The sequence below is a fragment of the Astyanax mexicanus genome, chromosome 5 (assembly GCF_023375975.1).
Source record: "Astyanax mexicanus isolate ESR-SI-001 chromosome 5, AstMex3_surface, whole genome shotgun sequence".
Lineage (NCBI taxonomy): Eukaryota > Metazoa > Chordata > Actinopteri > Characiformes > Acestrorhamphidae > Astyanax > Astyanax mexicanus.
In genome coordinates, this window is record NC_064412.1 from 26,134,801 (window position 1) to 26,149,796 (window position 14,996).

At 39.9% G+C, this 14,996-nt stretch overlaps 1 protein-coding gene across 3 annotated transcripts in view; it reads right to left on the bottom strand.

The window, feature by feature from the left end:
• Positions 1 to 14,996, bottom strand: part of palm3 (paralemmin 3) — a 39,316-nt gene that overhangs the window by 2,398 nt on the left and 21,922 nt on the right. For 2 of the 3 annotated variants that reach the window (XM_007257172.4, XM_022675187.2), the window contains exons 2-7: positions 12,563 to 12,614; positions 9,024 to 9,104; positions 8,237 to 8,355; positions 6,767 to 6,878; positions 2,680 to 2,701; positions 785 to 1,342 (exon numbers count right to left, since the gene is read on the bottom strand). In XM_007257172.4, the coding sequence (XP_007257234.3) occupies positions 785 to 1,342; positions 2,680 to 2,701; positions 6,767 to 6,878; positions 8,237 to 8,355; positions 9,024 to 9,104; positions 12,563 to 12,607 (937 nt within the window). In that variant the 5' untranslated portion in view covers positions 12,608 to 12,614. Of the gene's footprint in view, positions 1 to 784; positions 1,343 to 2,679; positions 2,702 to 6,766; positions 6,879 to 8,236; positions 8,356 to 9,023; positions 9,105 to 9,316; positions 9,361 to 12,562; positions 12,615 to 14,996 lie in introns of those variants that run through there. The other variant, XM_007257173.4, reaches the window with a different exon arrangement.

Consider the following 14,996-nt stretch of genomic DNA (forward strand, 5'->3'; position numbering starts at 1 on the left):
AATTAGTTTTGGTCGTTTTTGAAAATAAATCAATTTTAGTATTCAACCTCAAAATTGAGACATCTGCTGGTTTGATAAGGCACCCTGGTCAGTGTATATCAGTTCAATTTTCTGACAGTTTCATGCTAAATTTGATCATAAAAAATTGGGTAAAACACTTAATAATTTAATTTTTTCCCATTTACTTTGCTAAAATAGAAATGTATCTGTTTTTTCAATCTTTAGTTTTTTTTTTAATTCTGCCTTTCGCTAATAGAATTTTAAAAAATAATCTCTCATTTGTTTTATATTTATATTTTTGCATATAAAAAATATTAAAAAATGCGGATATAAAAAACGAAAACCCATTTCTTCTATACTATTCCACATGGTAAAAATTAAATAATAAAGAAGTTTAACCAACCCTTTTATATTTTCTCAGACAACTGTATTGATAAACATTACACTGACCCACCCTGCTGACCATGTGCTGCTCACCAGTTTAAACATTCCAAAATGTTGCTAACACAAAACCACTGGAACTCAACACACTTGGAAGAGAATGCATAATTTTAAAAGACTATTAATTGTGTTAAATCAGATAACACACAGTGCCAACACTTGTTTTTTTGCGAGCCTATCAGAAAAAAACACTTGTGTAGCATTAAGATCTTGCACAGATAAACTTTTACTCTATCATATGGCAAACAGTGCTGTAAGCCACTATGCAAGATGGTGCTGGTGTGTACATTTTTAATCATACTGATAAATATCTCAAAATTCACAACATTAGCAAAGCTCTCACCAAGATTTTCACTGCTCTTCCCACTGCTGGTCTCGGCACTGGCTTCTGCTTTAGCATCTGCGTCTGCATTAGCATCTGCATCTGCACTAGCATCTGCGTCTGCACTAGCATCTGCATCTGCATTAGCATCTGTGTCATTGTTTTCCACCTCTGTAACAGTGGCCTCTCCAGTCTGGTCAGCACCACAAGTTTCTAAATGGTTCTCAGCTGCTTGTGTGTCTTCCTCTCTGTCATCTGCAGACTCCTCTCTCTCCACCAGCTCCTCAACCTCCAGTCTGGGAACTTCTAAAACTTCTTCTCCTTCATCTGTGATGATCACTCTTTCTGCCCGGATGATGGCACTGTCATCGTCACATACTCCCTGGCCAGGCTCCGCCTCTGAGAATCCCAGGAAGGTCAGGGTGATTGCACCTTCTGCTAGCCCATTAGCATGAGTGAGTCCATCCTGCAGAGGGGCCTTGTGGGAGTTCTCCACTTCGCTGGTGCCATTTGTGAGGGGTGGGGCGACCAAAGTTTTCTCTGCAACGTCTGTGACCCCCCTGACCTCCACCGACTGACCTGTGGATCAGACCAGAAGTCATGAAACATGATTTTGTAGCAACTGATTAGTAAATTCATGCATCCAGATGTATCTGGAATACATTTCTAATAATATCCAGTTAAGTAATATCCAGAATGTAGTTCTAAATACATTTATACCAGAATTAAGTTCTAGTGACACTGATAATCACAATTGAGTTCTAATAATATTAACATCCAGAATTAGTTTCTAACAACATTAATATCTAGATTGAATTTCTAAGAACATTACTATGCAGCTCTGAACAAAAAAATCAGTTTCTCTAATTTTGGTATTGATAAGAAAATGTTTGAGTAAAATGAACATTGTTGTTTTATTATATAAACTACGAACATTTTTCAAATAAAATTTTGTCATTTAGAGCATTTGTTTGCATTTATTTATTTAAAATAACACACACAGTTTTAAAGCATCATGGCATGTTCTCCTCCACCAGTCTTACACACTGCTTTTGGATAACTTTATGTCACTCCTGGTGCAAAAACTGGTGCAAAGCAGTTCAGTTTGGTTTGATGGGTTGTGATCATCCATCTTCCTCTTGATTATACTCCAGAGGTTTTAATTTTTTTTAAGGTTTTAAAAATCAAAGAAGCTCACCATTTTTAAGTGGTCTCTTATTATTATTATTATTATTATTATTATTATTATTATTATTATTATTATAATTATAATTATTATTATAATTATTATTATTATAGAATAAAGTTCTAATGACATCAATATACAGAATAAAATTCTAATAACACTAACACAATTTAAAAATCTCCATTAGGGGGTGCTGTTTATGCTTAAATAGCTGTTTAACATTGTGTCATTGTTTTCACAGCATTGCAGAGAGGGTGTTAGTGGTATATCATCAGTACACAAAGTCTTACCGAGTGAAGGAGGTAAAAGCAAGGAGCTGCAGGAGAGACAGAGCAGAACAAGTAAAGGAAAAGTGAGAGAAAGATAGAGGGAGAAGAAAGAGAGAGGGAGAGAGAAACATAAGAAGAGAACAGACCGTGAAAATCACACACTGATCTCATTGGAGTTTCCCCCTCTAAGAATCTACAACTAGACCCCACCAAAACAACACATACCAGATATCCAGCTATTCTTTTTTAAATACAGTTTTTTTAAATTCAGTAATCCTGCTAGAGGCAGAGAAACAGGCCACAAACGGTTTGGACTACACTGTGTTTGTTCTGTCCGTCATGCAGCATACACACACACACACACACACACACACACAGGTGAAGACAGAGGAAAGGCGGCAGGTAAGGTTGAGCACAAGTCTGAATGGGTCCAGGGGGGTAAACAGACGTGTCTCACTCACCTGCTGTCTCTGAAGAATCTCCCTGTGGGACAGAGAGGAGAGAGACGGTCAGCAGGTGCTCACTCTCACTCACACACACACACACACACACACACACAATCTATAATGTTATATATGATACCCACACGCTCTATACACACACTATAATGTCAAAATTATGTGCACACTTATTCTGACAGACTGTAATATACAACAGTATACATGGAATAACTGCTATTACTAAAGGTCCTTTTAACAACACTTTTTTTTAAGAGACCTGTTCCAACATTTTGTACATGCAGTCACACACCCATTCATTGTTGCTCCTGTTTCCTCAGGATTACACACACACACACACACACACAACACATTAACAAAACAGGCCAGATAAGAAAACGGAACATGAAGCTGTTACTGTTCGTGATAAGCATCAGTAAATGTCTTTCTCTAACATTTCCCAAGAGCTTCGGCTGTTTCTCACAGTCCCCTGCAGATAAACAGCTCACACCCAGACTGACCCCACGTATCTGCTTAACATCACGGTTGCAGAGCTGATAGCTGATTATTGATTACATGTTCTACTATTCTATCAGCCTGTTAAGACAGTGTTGTATAGAGTTGATTTTGTGTCAAACGTTAATTAATAAATTAATAAAATCTGCAAGCAATTTTAAGAATCAAAGGAAAAATATTTGTTATAATTATTTGTTATAAGGATAGGAAAAAAATGTTTTAAAAGATACTTGGTAACTTTGTAAAAACTGAATTTTGCCAGTCTTTACTTACATTTGTGTTTTTGTGGATTTTCTGGATTTTGATTCTGAAATCTCTCTTTACTTCGGTTTATTTTTTTTGCTCTGAGTTTCGTCACATTTTTCACTGGTGGGTGGGACTTTAAAGGAGGCATAGCCACGCCCATCCTGCCAGCTTTCATGCATTTCCAATAATGTCATAATGGCCTTGTTCCAATACACAGCAGCAGTTAAACTGAATGTATGCACTACAAAGTTGATAGAAACATTAAGAATAATTGCTATATGGCAATAATGACAAACATTCACAGAAAATCCACAAAAACACTGGCAAAATCTAAATTAAAATAATGTAAATATAACTGCAAAGAAACAAGTTAACCAAGTATCTTTCACTATTTGATATAATGTTTTATATTTTTGTGATCATAAAAATTTGATTTGTTGATTCTGTTTGCAGTTTTTATTATTTTGTGTTTAAGTTATGACACAAAATTAGCTCTATAATGTTCTATAATGGTCTGACTGTGCTGACTGATTATCCACAAGGAGGAGCCAGTGAGCCGTGATATTCAGACGGTCAGAAGTCTGACAGTTAATGCATGTCAGTGCAAATATAGAAATGCAATAATGCATATACCTGATGCCCATATAAATTGTACTGTAAGACTGGCACAGTGTGCCCGGTGTGTTTGAAGTGCAAATACGATGGAGGAAGTGTAGTGGAGAGGCATCCTGGGTAAACAGTCTCTCTTCTTCAAATGTAGAAATGTAATAATTCTTGTCTTGTTTTTACATATGAGGGAGAAGTTGAGTCTAAAGCAAATAAGACTGAGACTGAGTCTGATCCACATATTTGTGACACTGTGAGTCAGTGGCCCATAGGAGTGGCACTGTCAGTTTGAGTGTCATATGGGTGCCACTGTGAGTCTGAAGCCCATTTATGTGGCATTGTGAATATGTTGCCCATATGAGTCACACTGTCTGATAGTCTGATATCCATATTTGTGGCCCTGTGAGTATGATGCCCACATGACTGGAAGTGCGAGTTTGATGCTTAAATGTGTGACACTGTAAAGTCACAGTAAGCCACATAACAGTACCATGTACCTGATGCCCATATATATTGTAGTATAAGACAGGGACAGTATGCTTGATGCCCGTATGACTGGCTCAGTGTGCAGATGTGGTTGGGGGAAGTGTGGTGGAGAATGACACTCAGCCTGGATAAACAGCTTCTCTGAACCCGTTTCAATTGAATTGTCAGAGCAGAATAAATGTTTGTGTGTGATTTGCATTCTGAGCTGCTTCTTCCTGCGGCTGCCTGTCAGCACAGAGTGTGTTTAAGTGTGTGTGTGTGTATGTGTGTGATTGAGATGGCCCTGGCTGCAGGCACTGTGCGGGGTTATTGTGAACAGACAAGCCAAATGCTGTCGCCTCCGCAGACCCCCACCCCGCTTATTGTCACAAAAACACACAAGAGAACTGATGTGATGCCGTGCGGGAGACACGTTTGTTCTTTCAAAATGGATGTCTTTTACAAATGAGTAGCGCAAGTTGTTTGTGTGCTGAAATGCAGCAAAAGCACTGAAAGAACAGCGTGTGGAATAGAAAATGGATAGAAAATTCCATGTAAAACGCAATCCATGGCCTTTTCCTCATCCATGTAATATGCTCTCATTTAATGTAGCTAGTCACTGCACTACCTTATTGCCACATAACCCTTTATAATAAGAGATTTACAGTTCCAGGTCCAGGTATCAAACCTGCTAGTTGTTAGGGGCTTGTAAGGCATCTGCAATTATGCAGCGATCATTGGAATGTGTTTTTCAGCCTCAGATATATTAACCCAACAAATGGCAAATTGCCCTTGCCATTACGCTTTTGTTGCCCTAAAATCACTTAACCCTTGTGTGGTGTTCATATTTTGTTACTTGTTTACTTGTATTTGATTCAGCAAAATTAAGCAATTTTACATTAAAATGCTTTACACATGCTCGCTTCACCTAAATTGCAAGCAATATAAACAGCTTACATGGTTAATATTTGCCCTTTATCTTTCTTATGTTACATTTCTTTAAAAAAGTGCTACTCTTTTTTTATTAGTTTTTTAATAAAATGTAAAAGAAAATGAATTAAACTCAAGATATGAGTAGAAGATTTGTTAGTTTAAAATTTACAAATGAAGCAATGTTTATTAGCCCTTGGCCAAACATACTGTATGTAATATAAATGTGTGTATGTGTGTGTGTGTGGGGGGGGGGGGGGGCGTACAGTGTGTGTTTATCGAAAATGTGTTTTGATATATGCTTTTCACAAAAAATGAGCCAATGCCAATGAGTTTGAGTTAGAAAATTTTTTTTTGGAAAATGAAAACGGGTCCCACAGACCCGAACACCACACAAGGGTTAATGTGAACCTGGCCTTGGCATAGCCAAACTGTTCAGTAAGCATGGTTAAACCAAGCAGAATGGATGTGGCTAAACTGCTGTAGGCATAACAGGTAAGGATAAACTATGCCAGACTTTTAACAGGAACAGGTTAAACTGCTCCAGAGTTATTGGGCATAGCTTAACTACTGTAGAATAAAAAGGCAGTGCTAAACTGCTCTAAGCTATAAAGAATGTATACTGTATATGCAAACTGATCTAATCAGAATGGGCGAGGCTAACCTCCTCCAGGCTGTGTGGGTGGGGCTAAGCTGTTCCAGACTTCATGAGTGCATATGAAATGTTACAGGCTGAGTGAATTAGGCTAAAATGCTGTAGGCTGTAAAATGGATATAAACAGAAATGTGGTGGATTATGGCTATAAATGATGTTATGTAATAACAAAAGTTTGGGAGAAGGACCACGCCCGAACTCTACGTTCTAACTCCACCCCGTATCAATCAACCGTCCTATAAATACCTCCCCTAACTAACTATCTCTCGTGACGAAAGTTCGCAACCCACCTCCTCCCCAACAACCCCCTTTTTCTACTCTTCCACTTCTCATTAAATAAAAAGGGGGGGATATAACTGCACGCTTCTTCAAGCACGCAGTTCAGAACTCCAGCCCAAATTTCCCTGAGTTCCCTCCCCTTTTTCCTTCTTCTTTCTCTACTTCTTTAGGCGTGGTCCGCACTTAGCAAACTGCAGTAATAGCTGTAATCTCTTCTGCTGTGCAGGTTTGCTTTACTGTATCCTGTGTTATTATGGAGACAGATGACTGCGGTAACACTCTGCATATGCAAATGACTGGTTCTGAATAATTAAACTGTCATGTGTTTGCACATTCAGAGTGCTAACTGATTTATTTTGTTTGTATTGAAAGGATGTGGAAAAAAGTGCAGATGGCTGACAGTGGGTGTCTCACCTCTCCGTTGCCGTGATGACCTGTGTGCACCTCCGCCGAATCTGAGCTGTTCTCAATGTGTTCCTGTATCCTCCCTACTGCCTCACTCAGCCGCTCCGTCTCGCTCTGCAACCTAAAATCATCAATATGCAAAGTTAGGCTGTAAGGGTTAGAGTATTGGGGTAAAGGCTTCAGAAACAGTGTTAGTGTGTAGGGTATAATTTATTTTACTCCTGGCTATGTTAGAAATTAACTGTTTCCATTAGGGCTGGACGATATATCGTTTAAGCATCGTCATCGCGATGTGCACACGTGCAATGTCACCTAAGGCAATGTTTTGATTCTTGACGTAAGAAGTAGATACACAGCGTTCACAGAGTGAGCAGCGCCGTCTCCGTCTGTTGCTGAGAAGGGCAAGGGGGAGGGGGAGTGGAGGTAAACACGAGGTAACTGCATGGCCTCCACATGGGTGGACATGCTTTTAAGCAGCAGCAGACAGCCTGTCCAAAGCTGTGCACCTCAGTTCCGCACAGTCATGCACAGATATTTCCAGTTACAGCCGGAATTACACTTTAAAAAAACGTTTATATTTACCTTTTAAAAGGTCAATTAAATGTCTGATTATTGTTGTTCTGCTGTTTTTCTCGGGTTTTAAGTGCTTGGCTGACTCTAAAGCGCTGACTCAGCTCTTGGTTGGTCTGGATCTCTGTCGTTAGACAGCACGCAGGTGGGAGCGGGGCTGGTGCTATCACGGGTCCTGCATTATTTAATATTGCGATATATATTGCAGAAAAAAACAATGCGATGTACATTTTTTTCAATAACGTGCAGCCCTAGTTTTCATACATTTTTCTTGCAAATTTTGCAGATTGCTGATTTGAATCCTGATTCATACTACTTGACCTCAGCAGCCAGAGTCGGAGAGCACGCAATTAGCCTTTCCCTTTTCTCTCAGGGGGGAGTAGATAGTGCTCATTTTCTGTGATGTTGGTCAGAATAAGTGTGTGTTAGCTGTAGAGTAGCTATCAGAGTAGAAGAGCTTTCCTCTGAGTGCGCTGGCTACGCAGTGATACACCCTCTCCCAGAGTGAAGACTGATACATGAAAGAAATCTGGCTTCACAGTTAATGAGTCTACAAGTTCTGAAGAGTCCCCCACTCTCAAGAACAGCGTGTTTAAAGCAGCGCTGGTTGCTATCAGATCCTAATTACAGCAACTAACAGCTGGAGCTCCACCACACCACCAGCTGTTCACAGTAACAACACTGTAGTTCTGTACTGTACACACACACTGTGAGCATCTGAGGTCTAAAGAGAAACTCTGAGTTGTAGAATTTTGAAAGTAGGGTGTAGGTTGCAGGATTTAGTGCACAGTATTATAAGGTGTAGAGTACAGGGGATATGGGTCAGGGTGTAAGATGTTGGGTTTAGAATTCCGAGGTTTAATGCATAGGGTTTAGGAGAAAGATATATAGAGAGAGATGAGGACTTGCTTGTGTATGTTTGCTTCCATCTGTTGGGCTTTTGGACCCCACAGAGGTGAGTGGGGTCCTGTTGGGTCTGGTGAAGTTAGAGGACTCTCCATTAGCCACTGATCCCTCAGAGATTTTCTCTGTTGAGAGAGAGAGAGAGAGAGACAGTCACTGTTATGAACCTGGCCTACTCTGTCCTGTCCGCTTTGCTATTTCACTAGGTTGTGTGCAACACTCAAAGGGAGGAAACCCACACCAGCATTTCTCTGTGATTATTATGAAATAAAACAATAAAAATAGTAATTCACACCACAATAAAATGCAAGCAACATTGTTACCTTACAAATAAAAGTGCTAAAAAATATTAAAGACTCTTGAAAAGCAAAGTTTTAAAGTGAAAAAATTTTAATTAGTAATTTTAACTTGAAAGTTTTCCTTTTCCAGTAGAATAAAGATTCAGAAGAGATGAGGTTTCATTAAAACCACAAGATTGTGCTCCAATATGAGCGATCATTTACGCACTGCTTTATACCGACAGAGGGAGAGATTGTGTGTGTGAACCTGTCAGACCACCTTTAACAAAGAGACACACGACACACAGTGCCAAAGGTAAATCACACACATACAAACACACTGGAAAATGTAGCTGCCACAAAAACTATTAGAAGAAAAGAAAAGGAAAACCAGTCTCCAGCAGAAACAATGCAGAGGGAGAGCACATACCCACACACTTTTCAGGAAATAATCTAATCCCTAGTCACACTTTTATGGTGGCCAGTCTCAGGAAGGGTCTGTGTGTGTGTCTTACCTTTAACTGCTGCATTCTGAGTTTTTCATCCTCCAGTGCTCGTCTGGCTCGATCCTCTTCTTCCTGCAGCCGCCTTTTCTCCTGTCACCACAGACACAGTCAAGTAATATTAGTATCAGTATACAGAACATAGATCAAATAGAATTAAAAAAGTGATTGGAGTTTACACACTCAGGTCCAATCCCATTTCACCCCTTACCCCTACCCCTCTGTTTTAGAGTAAAATGAGTTAATACTGTGAATAAAGGGGGAAAACTTAATATAATGAATAGAAGTGAGTAGAGTGCACATACTTAAAAGAGTGCATGAACTGAGCTGGTATCTGGAATGCATGGAACAATAGTGTCAAACCTTATCTGCAAAGGGAAGGTGTGGCTGCAGGCTTTTATTCTAAGCAACCAGCAGCACACCTGATTCCACTTGTTTAATCAGTTGGTTAGTCAGTCAGTCTTCCAACAACTGCTGACATGTGCTTCAACTTCGCTGGAATCAATACCTGCAGCCTAACTGGCCCTTTGGGGATAGGGTTTGATCTGGTATAGAGAGAGAGGAGTGTATGGAGTTGGTAGGGGGTTAAAGAGTACAGAATAGATGGAATGTATAGGATGAGTAGGTGTTTAGAGTGTATGGAACTAGAAGGTGACTGAAGTGCATAGATTTAGTAGGTGTTTGTAGTGTATAGAGTGAGCAGGTGTTTGGAGTGCATGGAGTAATGTGGTGTTTGGAGTGTATACAGTGAACAGGTGTTTAAAGTGTATAGAGTGAGCAGATGTTTGAAGTACATGGAGTGATCTGGTATTTGGAGTGTATAGATTGACCTGGGGTTTGAAGTGTATAGAGTGAGTAGGTGTTTGGAGTCCATAGAGTGATGTGTTGTTTGGAGTGTATAGAGTGATGTGTTGTTGGAGTGTATAGAGTGATGTGTTGTTTGGAGTGTATACAGTAAGCAGGTGTTTAAAGTGCATAGAGTGAGCAGATGTTTGAAGTACATAGAGTGATCTGGTATTTGGAGTGTATAGAGTGATTTGGTGTTTGAAGTGTATAGAGTGAGTAGGTGTTTCGAGTCCATAGAGTGATGTGTTGTTTGGAGTGTATAGAGTGATGTGTTGTTTGGAGTGTATAGAGTGATGTGGTGTTTGAAGTGTGTAGAGTGAGCAGATGTTTTAAGTGTGTAGAGTGAGCAGGTGTTAGATGTGTATAGAGTGATCTGGTGTTTGGAGTTTATAGAGTGATCTGGTTGGAGTGTATAGAGTGATCTGGTGTTTGAAATGTATAGAGTAAACAGGTGTTTGGAGTGTATGGAGTGATCTGGTGTTTGAAGTGTACAGAGTGATCTGGTGTTTGGAGTGTATAGAGTGAGCAAGTGTTTGGTGCGTACAGAGTCAGTAGGTGTTTGTATAGAGCATGGAGTGATCTGGTGATTGGAGTGTATAGAGTGATCTGGTGTTTGGTGTGTATAGAATGAGCAAGTGTTTAGGGTGTATAGAGTGAGCAGATGTTTTAAGTGTGTAGAGTGAGAAGGTGTTTGATGTGTATAGAGTGATCTGGTGTTTGGAGTGTATAGTGATCTGTTGTTTGGAGTGCATGAAGTGATCTGGTGTTTGTAGTGCATGAAGTGATCTGGTGTTTGGAGTGTATAGTGATCTGGTGTTTGGAGTGTATAGAGTGATCTGGTGTTTGGAGTGCATGGAGTGATCTGGTGATTGGAGTGTATAGAGATATCTGGTGTTTGTAGTGCATGAAGTGATCTGGTGTTTGGAGTGCATGGAGTGATCTGGTGTTTGGAGTGTATAGAGTGATCTGGTGTTTGGAGTGCATGGAGTGATCTGGTGATTGGAGTGTATAGAGCATGGGTGTGAAACCTTATCTGCAAAGAGAAGTTGTAGCTGCAGGTATTCAACCAGCAGCACACCTGATTCCACTTGTTTAATCAGTCAGTCAGTCTTCAAACAACTGATGATGTGCTTTGACTTCGCTGGAATTTAAACCTGTAGCCAAACCGGAAAAGGTTTTACACCTCTAGTGTAGAGTGAGCAGAGTTTTAGACTGTATGGAGTAAGAATGTACGGGTATTGGAGTGTGTATAGAGTGAGGCAGTGTTTGAAATGTACAGAATGTGCAGATGTTTGAAGTGTATAGAGTGAGGCAGTGTTTGTCATTTATAGAGTGTGCAGATGTTTGGAGTGTATAGTGTGAGCTGGTGTTTGGGGTGTAAAGAGTAACCTGGTGTTTGGAGTGTATGAAGATAAAAGACAGTAAGGGTGTCCAAAGTAATCTGGTGTTTGGCGTGTATAGATTATGAAAGTGTTTTGAGTGTATGAAGATAAAAGATAGTTAGAGTGTAAAGAGTACCCTGTTGTTTGGAGTGTATGGAGATAAAAGACAGTTGGAGTGTAAAGAGTAACCTGATGTTTGGAGTGTATAAAGTGAGAAAGTGTTCGGAGTGTACAGAGTAACCTGGTGTTTGGAGTGTAAAAAAAATAGCTAGCTTTTGGAATGGGTAGATGAATGAGCTGGTGTTTAGAGATTTGGAGGGAACACTAAAGGTAGGGGCTGCATTTGTTCCTGGGTGGGGCTTAGGAGAGAACACAGAAAGGAGGGGCTATAAGTGGGTGGAGCTTTTAAGAGAACACTGAAGAGAGTGGTTTTATACAATTTAGTTTTTTTCCATCAACATTTCATTTACCAGCGCATTAAAACAGATTATTTAGAAATTCTTGAAATATTGACCATTGCTAGCTGTGTGTGTGTGTGTGTCTGTGTGTGTGTGTGTGTGTGTGTGTGTGTGTGTGTGTGTGTGTGTGTGTGTGTGCATCTGAAGCTGCCTGGCTGCGATGCGGTTGGGTGTTTGGTTACGGGGTGTGGAGGCTCTGGCTTCACCAAACTCAATTATTCAAACACTGCAGATCACACACACACACACACACACTAACTGCCTCAGTATGTGTGTGTTTGCTTGTATATTTTTAGCATGAAAAATTTCCTGACTTTGCAGTACACCCAGAGACTGAAAAACGGGCTAACCAAACTCTTATCAAAAAGTTTTCTTTTGAGAATGCCTTTTATGGGTTACGCAGTAAATAGTGCTATACAAAATCATGACAACTTAAGAAACAATTTGAATGTGTAGAGCATGAATGTGTAAGCTTTCAATAATACTTTCACGTATTACAGCCATTTTATTTCACTTCCAAATAGTGCACCCCTAGAGGTGGTTCAATCAGGTTGCTGAGTCTGTTACTCCACCTCCACTGACGATAAGATAATGCGGATTTGTCTTACCATCTTTTATGCCAGGTTCACTCTACACAATTGCAAATCTTTTAGTCACTCTGGTTTGCATGAATCATGCATGACGTTGTCATGAATCATGTTTTGTCACGAGAACACACCTAAGAACTGATACAATGTATATTTTATATACATTTATAAAACCTTTTGGCAATCATACAATTTTAAAATAGTTTTGTGACTCTGTGTTCTGATTATGTGTGAATGTGTGTGGGTGTGTGCGTGCGTGTGTGTGTGTGTATACATACCGCTATAGCCTGCAGCCTCTGTTGGTACTTCTCCGCTTCATCCATTCTGAACCTGCAGGGAGAAGTAAAGTCAGTCTTATGACACTTTGATATGATGGCTAATGAAGAATTAGTACATCTACATCCACCCAGCACCTAACTATGCTGCACTCTAATTTCACACCATTTCAGCTTTAATGAATCTGCGGCAAATTAGCTTTTATCTTATTTGCAGCTCAACTTGCATGCCAGATTACTGTCAGAATGATGAGACCAGTGAGGGGAAAAGTTTAGGCAGAAACACTCAAACTGTCTCCAAATAGCATCACACACATAGCACCTCTTACACGTATCTTAAAGCCACAAGCCTAAATCTTCATTGTTTAAAGATTCCTTTAAATACAATAGGTCTCTCTGAGATGTATATGCTTGCTGCACATGAAACTCCTCCTCAAACTCCATTGTCTGCAGTAGCTAGAAAAAGAAAATGTTTAAAAAAAAAACAAGTAGATCAGGAAAAGCACTGTGTCTACGTCAACCTGTGAATTTAAGGCCTCGTCTACCTTGGCTCCCGACCGGCCATAGGCAGTGCTGAAGCCAGCCAGGCACGTCTTGTCAGACAGGAGCTGACAGCGCTAGGAACAGCAAAGCAGTTTGTTCCTGTGTTATTTGTGCAAATATCACATCAGTGATATATCCTTTGGTCAGTAATTTAGAGCTAAGGAACAAATGGTTATAATTTGTCTATGGAACTCCACCAGCGAAGTACAATTAAGATGGGTAGGTGTAAGTTTAATACAGTTCCGGGGTGGATTTTTACTTTCTGGACCTGGACTACCCACCTCTGTGTTTACTTAGGTTTACATAGGATCTCTGGTGGATTCCGTGTTTTAGAGAGACTCTAAGACTAGGTCAGTGGCTGAACTGTACTTAGCAGGGCATTACACATGTTGTAAAGTAGCATATGACATTGCAAAGACTGTTATTAGTGTAAAATGTCTTTATTTGAAAAGTTTCTCATTGGTGTCGCAGTGTTGTTAGCCAATCAGAGGGGATATGTTTGCATGTATGAATATTCATGAGCAAGCCACGAAATCCTCTTGTTCCTCTTCCTCTTCCACCGGACTTAAGTAGTGTTATACTGGATCACCGGATTTTTTTTTTTTTTTTTTTACAAAAAACAGCACACATGGCATCACATGGAACCAGACCTTTAAAGAGTCAGTCAGTTGCCCAAGACATATTGATATATGCAAGAAAATTCTAGGCTAAAGTTGCTAACAATCACTGGACTAAGACTTCCTGTCACCTCATTACTGTAAAAATATTTACCCCATGCTCCCTTAAAACTCATCCCAATCTTCTTTATTTTGGTAAATGAAAATATATGAATAGCACTACAAAACAAAACAGTATGAGGGTGATAGCACAGTTCCAGTTTTAGCCTAAAATGGGTAAATATGGTTAGTTCAACGGTAGCCTACATTTCTATTTTTAAACTTAAGAAGCACACTACAGATATCAGGCTGATCAATTAAATCTGGGATCAGTGATCAATTGTGATACTTTCAGTTGTTTCCCATATGTCATGTCTAAGCTCTTTACACTGTGTGACTGAATCCTCCACAGCAGAGTGTGTTCAGCTCTGTGTTCTGCCTGTACATTAAGTGTGTGTTGCACGTTGAGCGTGTAAAAGTAGGGTGTATTTCAGGGGAAACCTCCAAACAAGCCTCCAGAAGAAACACACACACACACACACACACAAACACTGCTGGGGAAAACAGAGGAGTAAACAACACGCCTTTGATCGGTTCCACTCTGGAGGTCCCAGCAGAACCCTGTATGCTAATTAGACCAAAATACACGGTGTCCCTGTGGAAAGCAGAAAAAGAGAGAGACAAATAGGGAAAACGACAAGAAAGAGAGACAGAGAGAAAGCGATCAAGAGAGACAAGCATCATTCTCTCCAATCCCAGCTCGCTTAGCCCTCCAGGCACAGAGGTAGAGGGTTTAAAAGGGGTACTCCAGAGCTTTCCATCCTAATCTCTATCTTCTGTATCTGTGCAGTCGATTAGTCCACCACTTCAACATGTTTCAGAATCTTAAATAAGGTACCCTAAAGTTTTCATTACTGATTTTTTAATCTCCTGTTTCTGAGGGTATGGTTGTTTACCACAAACAGTAACATAAATATGCATCCCCAAATTTAAAATAGTACAAAAACATACTGGTTCTAAAGATATACTTAGTTTCCCACACTTTATGGTTTGCAATACAAACCTTGCCAGTTCCACAGTTTACACCCGCACCAGCTCCAGCCTCAAATAACTAGCTGCTGCTTTGACTAAAAATATGTTTGAGCAAGAGCAAAACAGTTCCTTGTAACATAAGTAAAGTCAGCATACGGATCCATCTACAATTTAGCCAGTTTAATCAGCACCTGCAGATGTTTTCT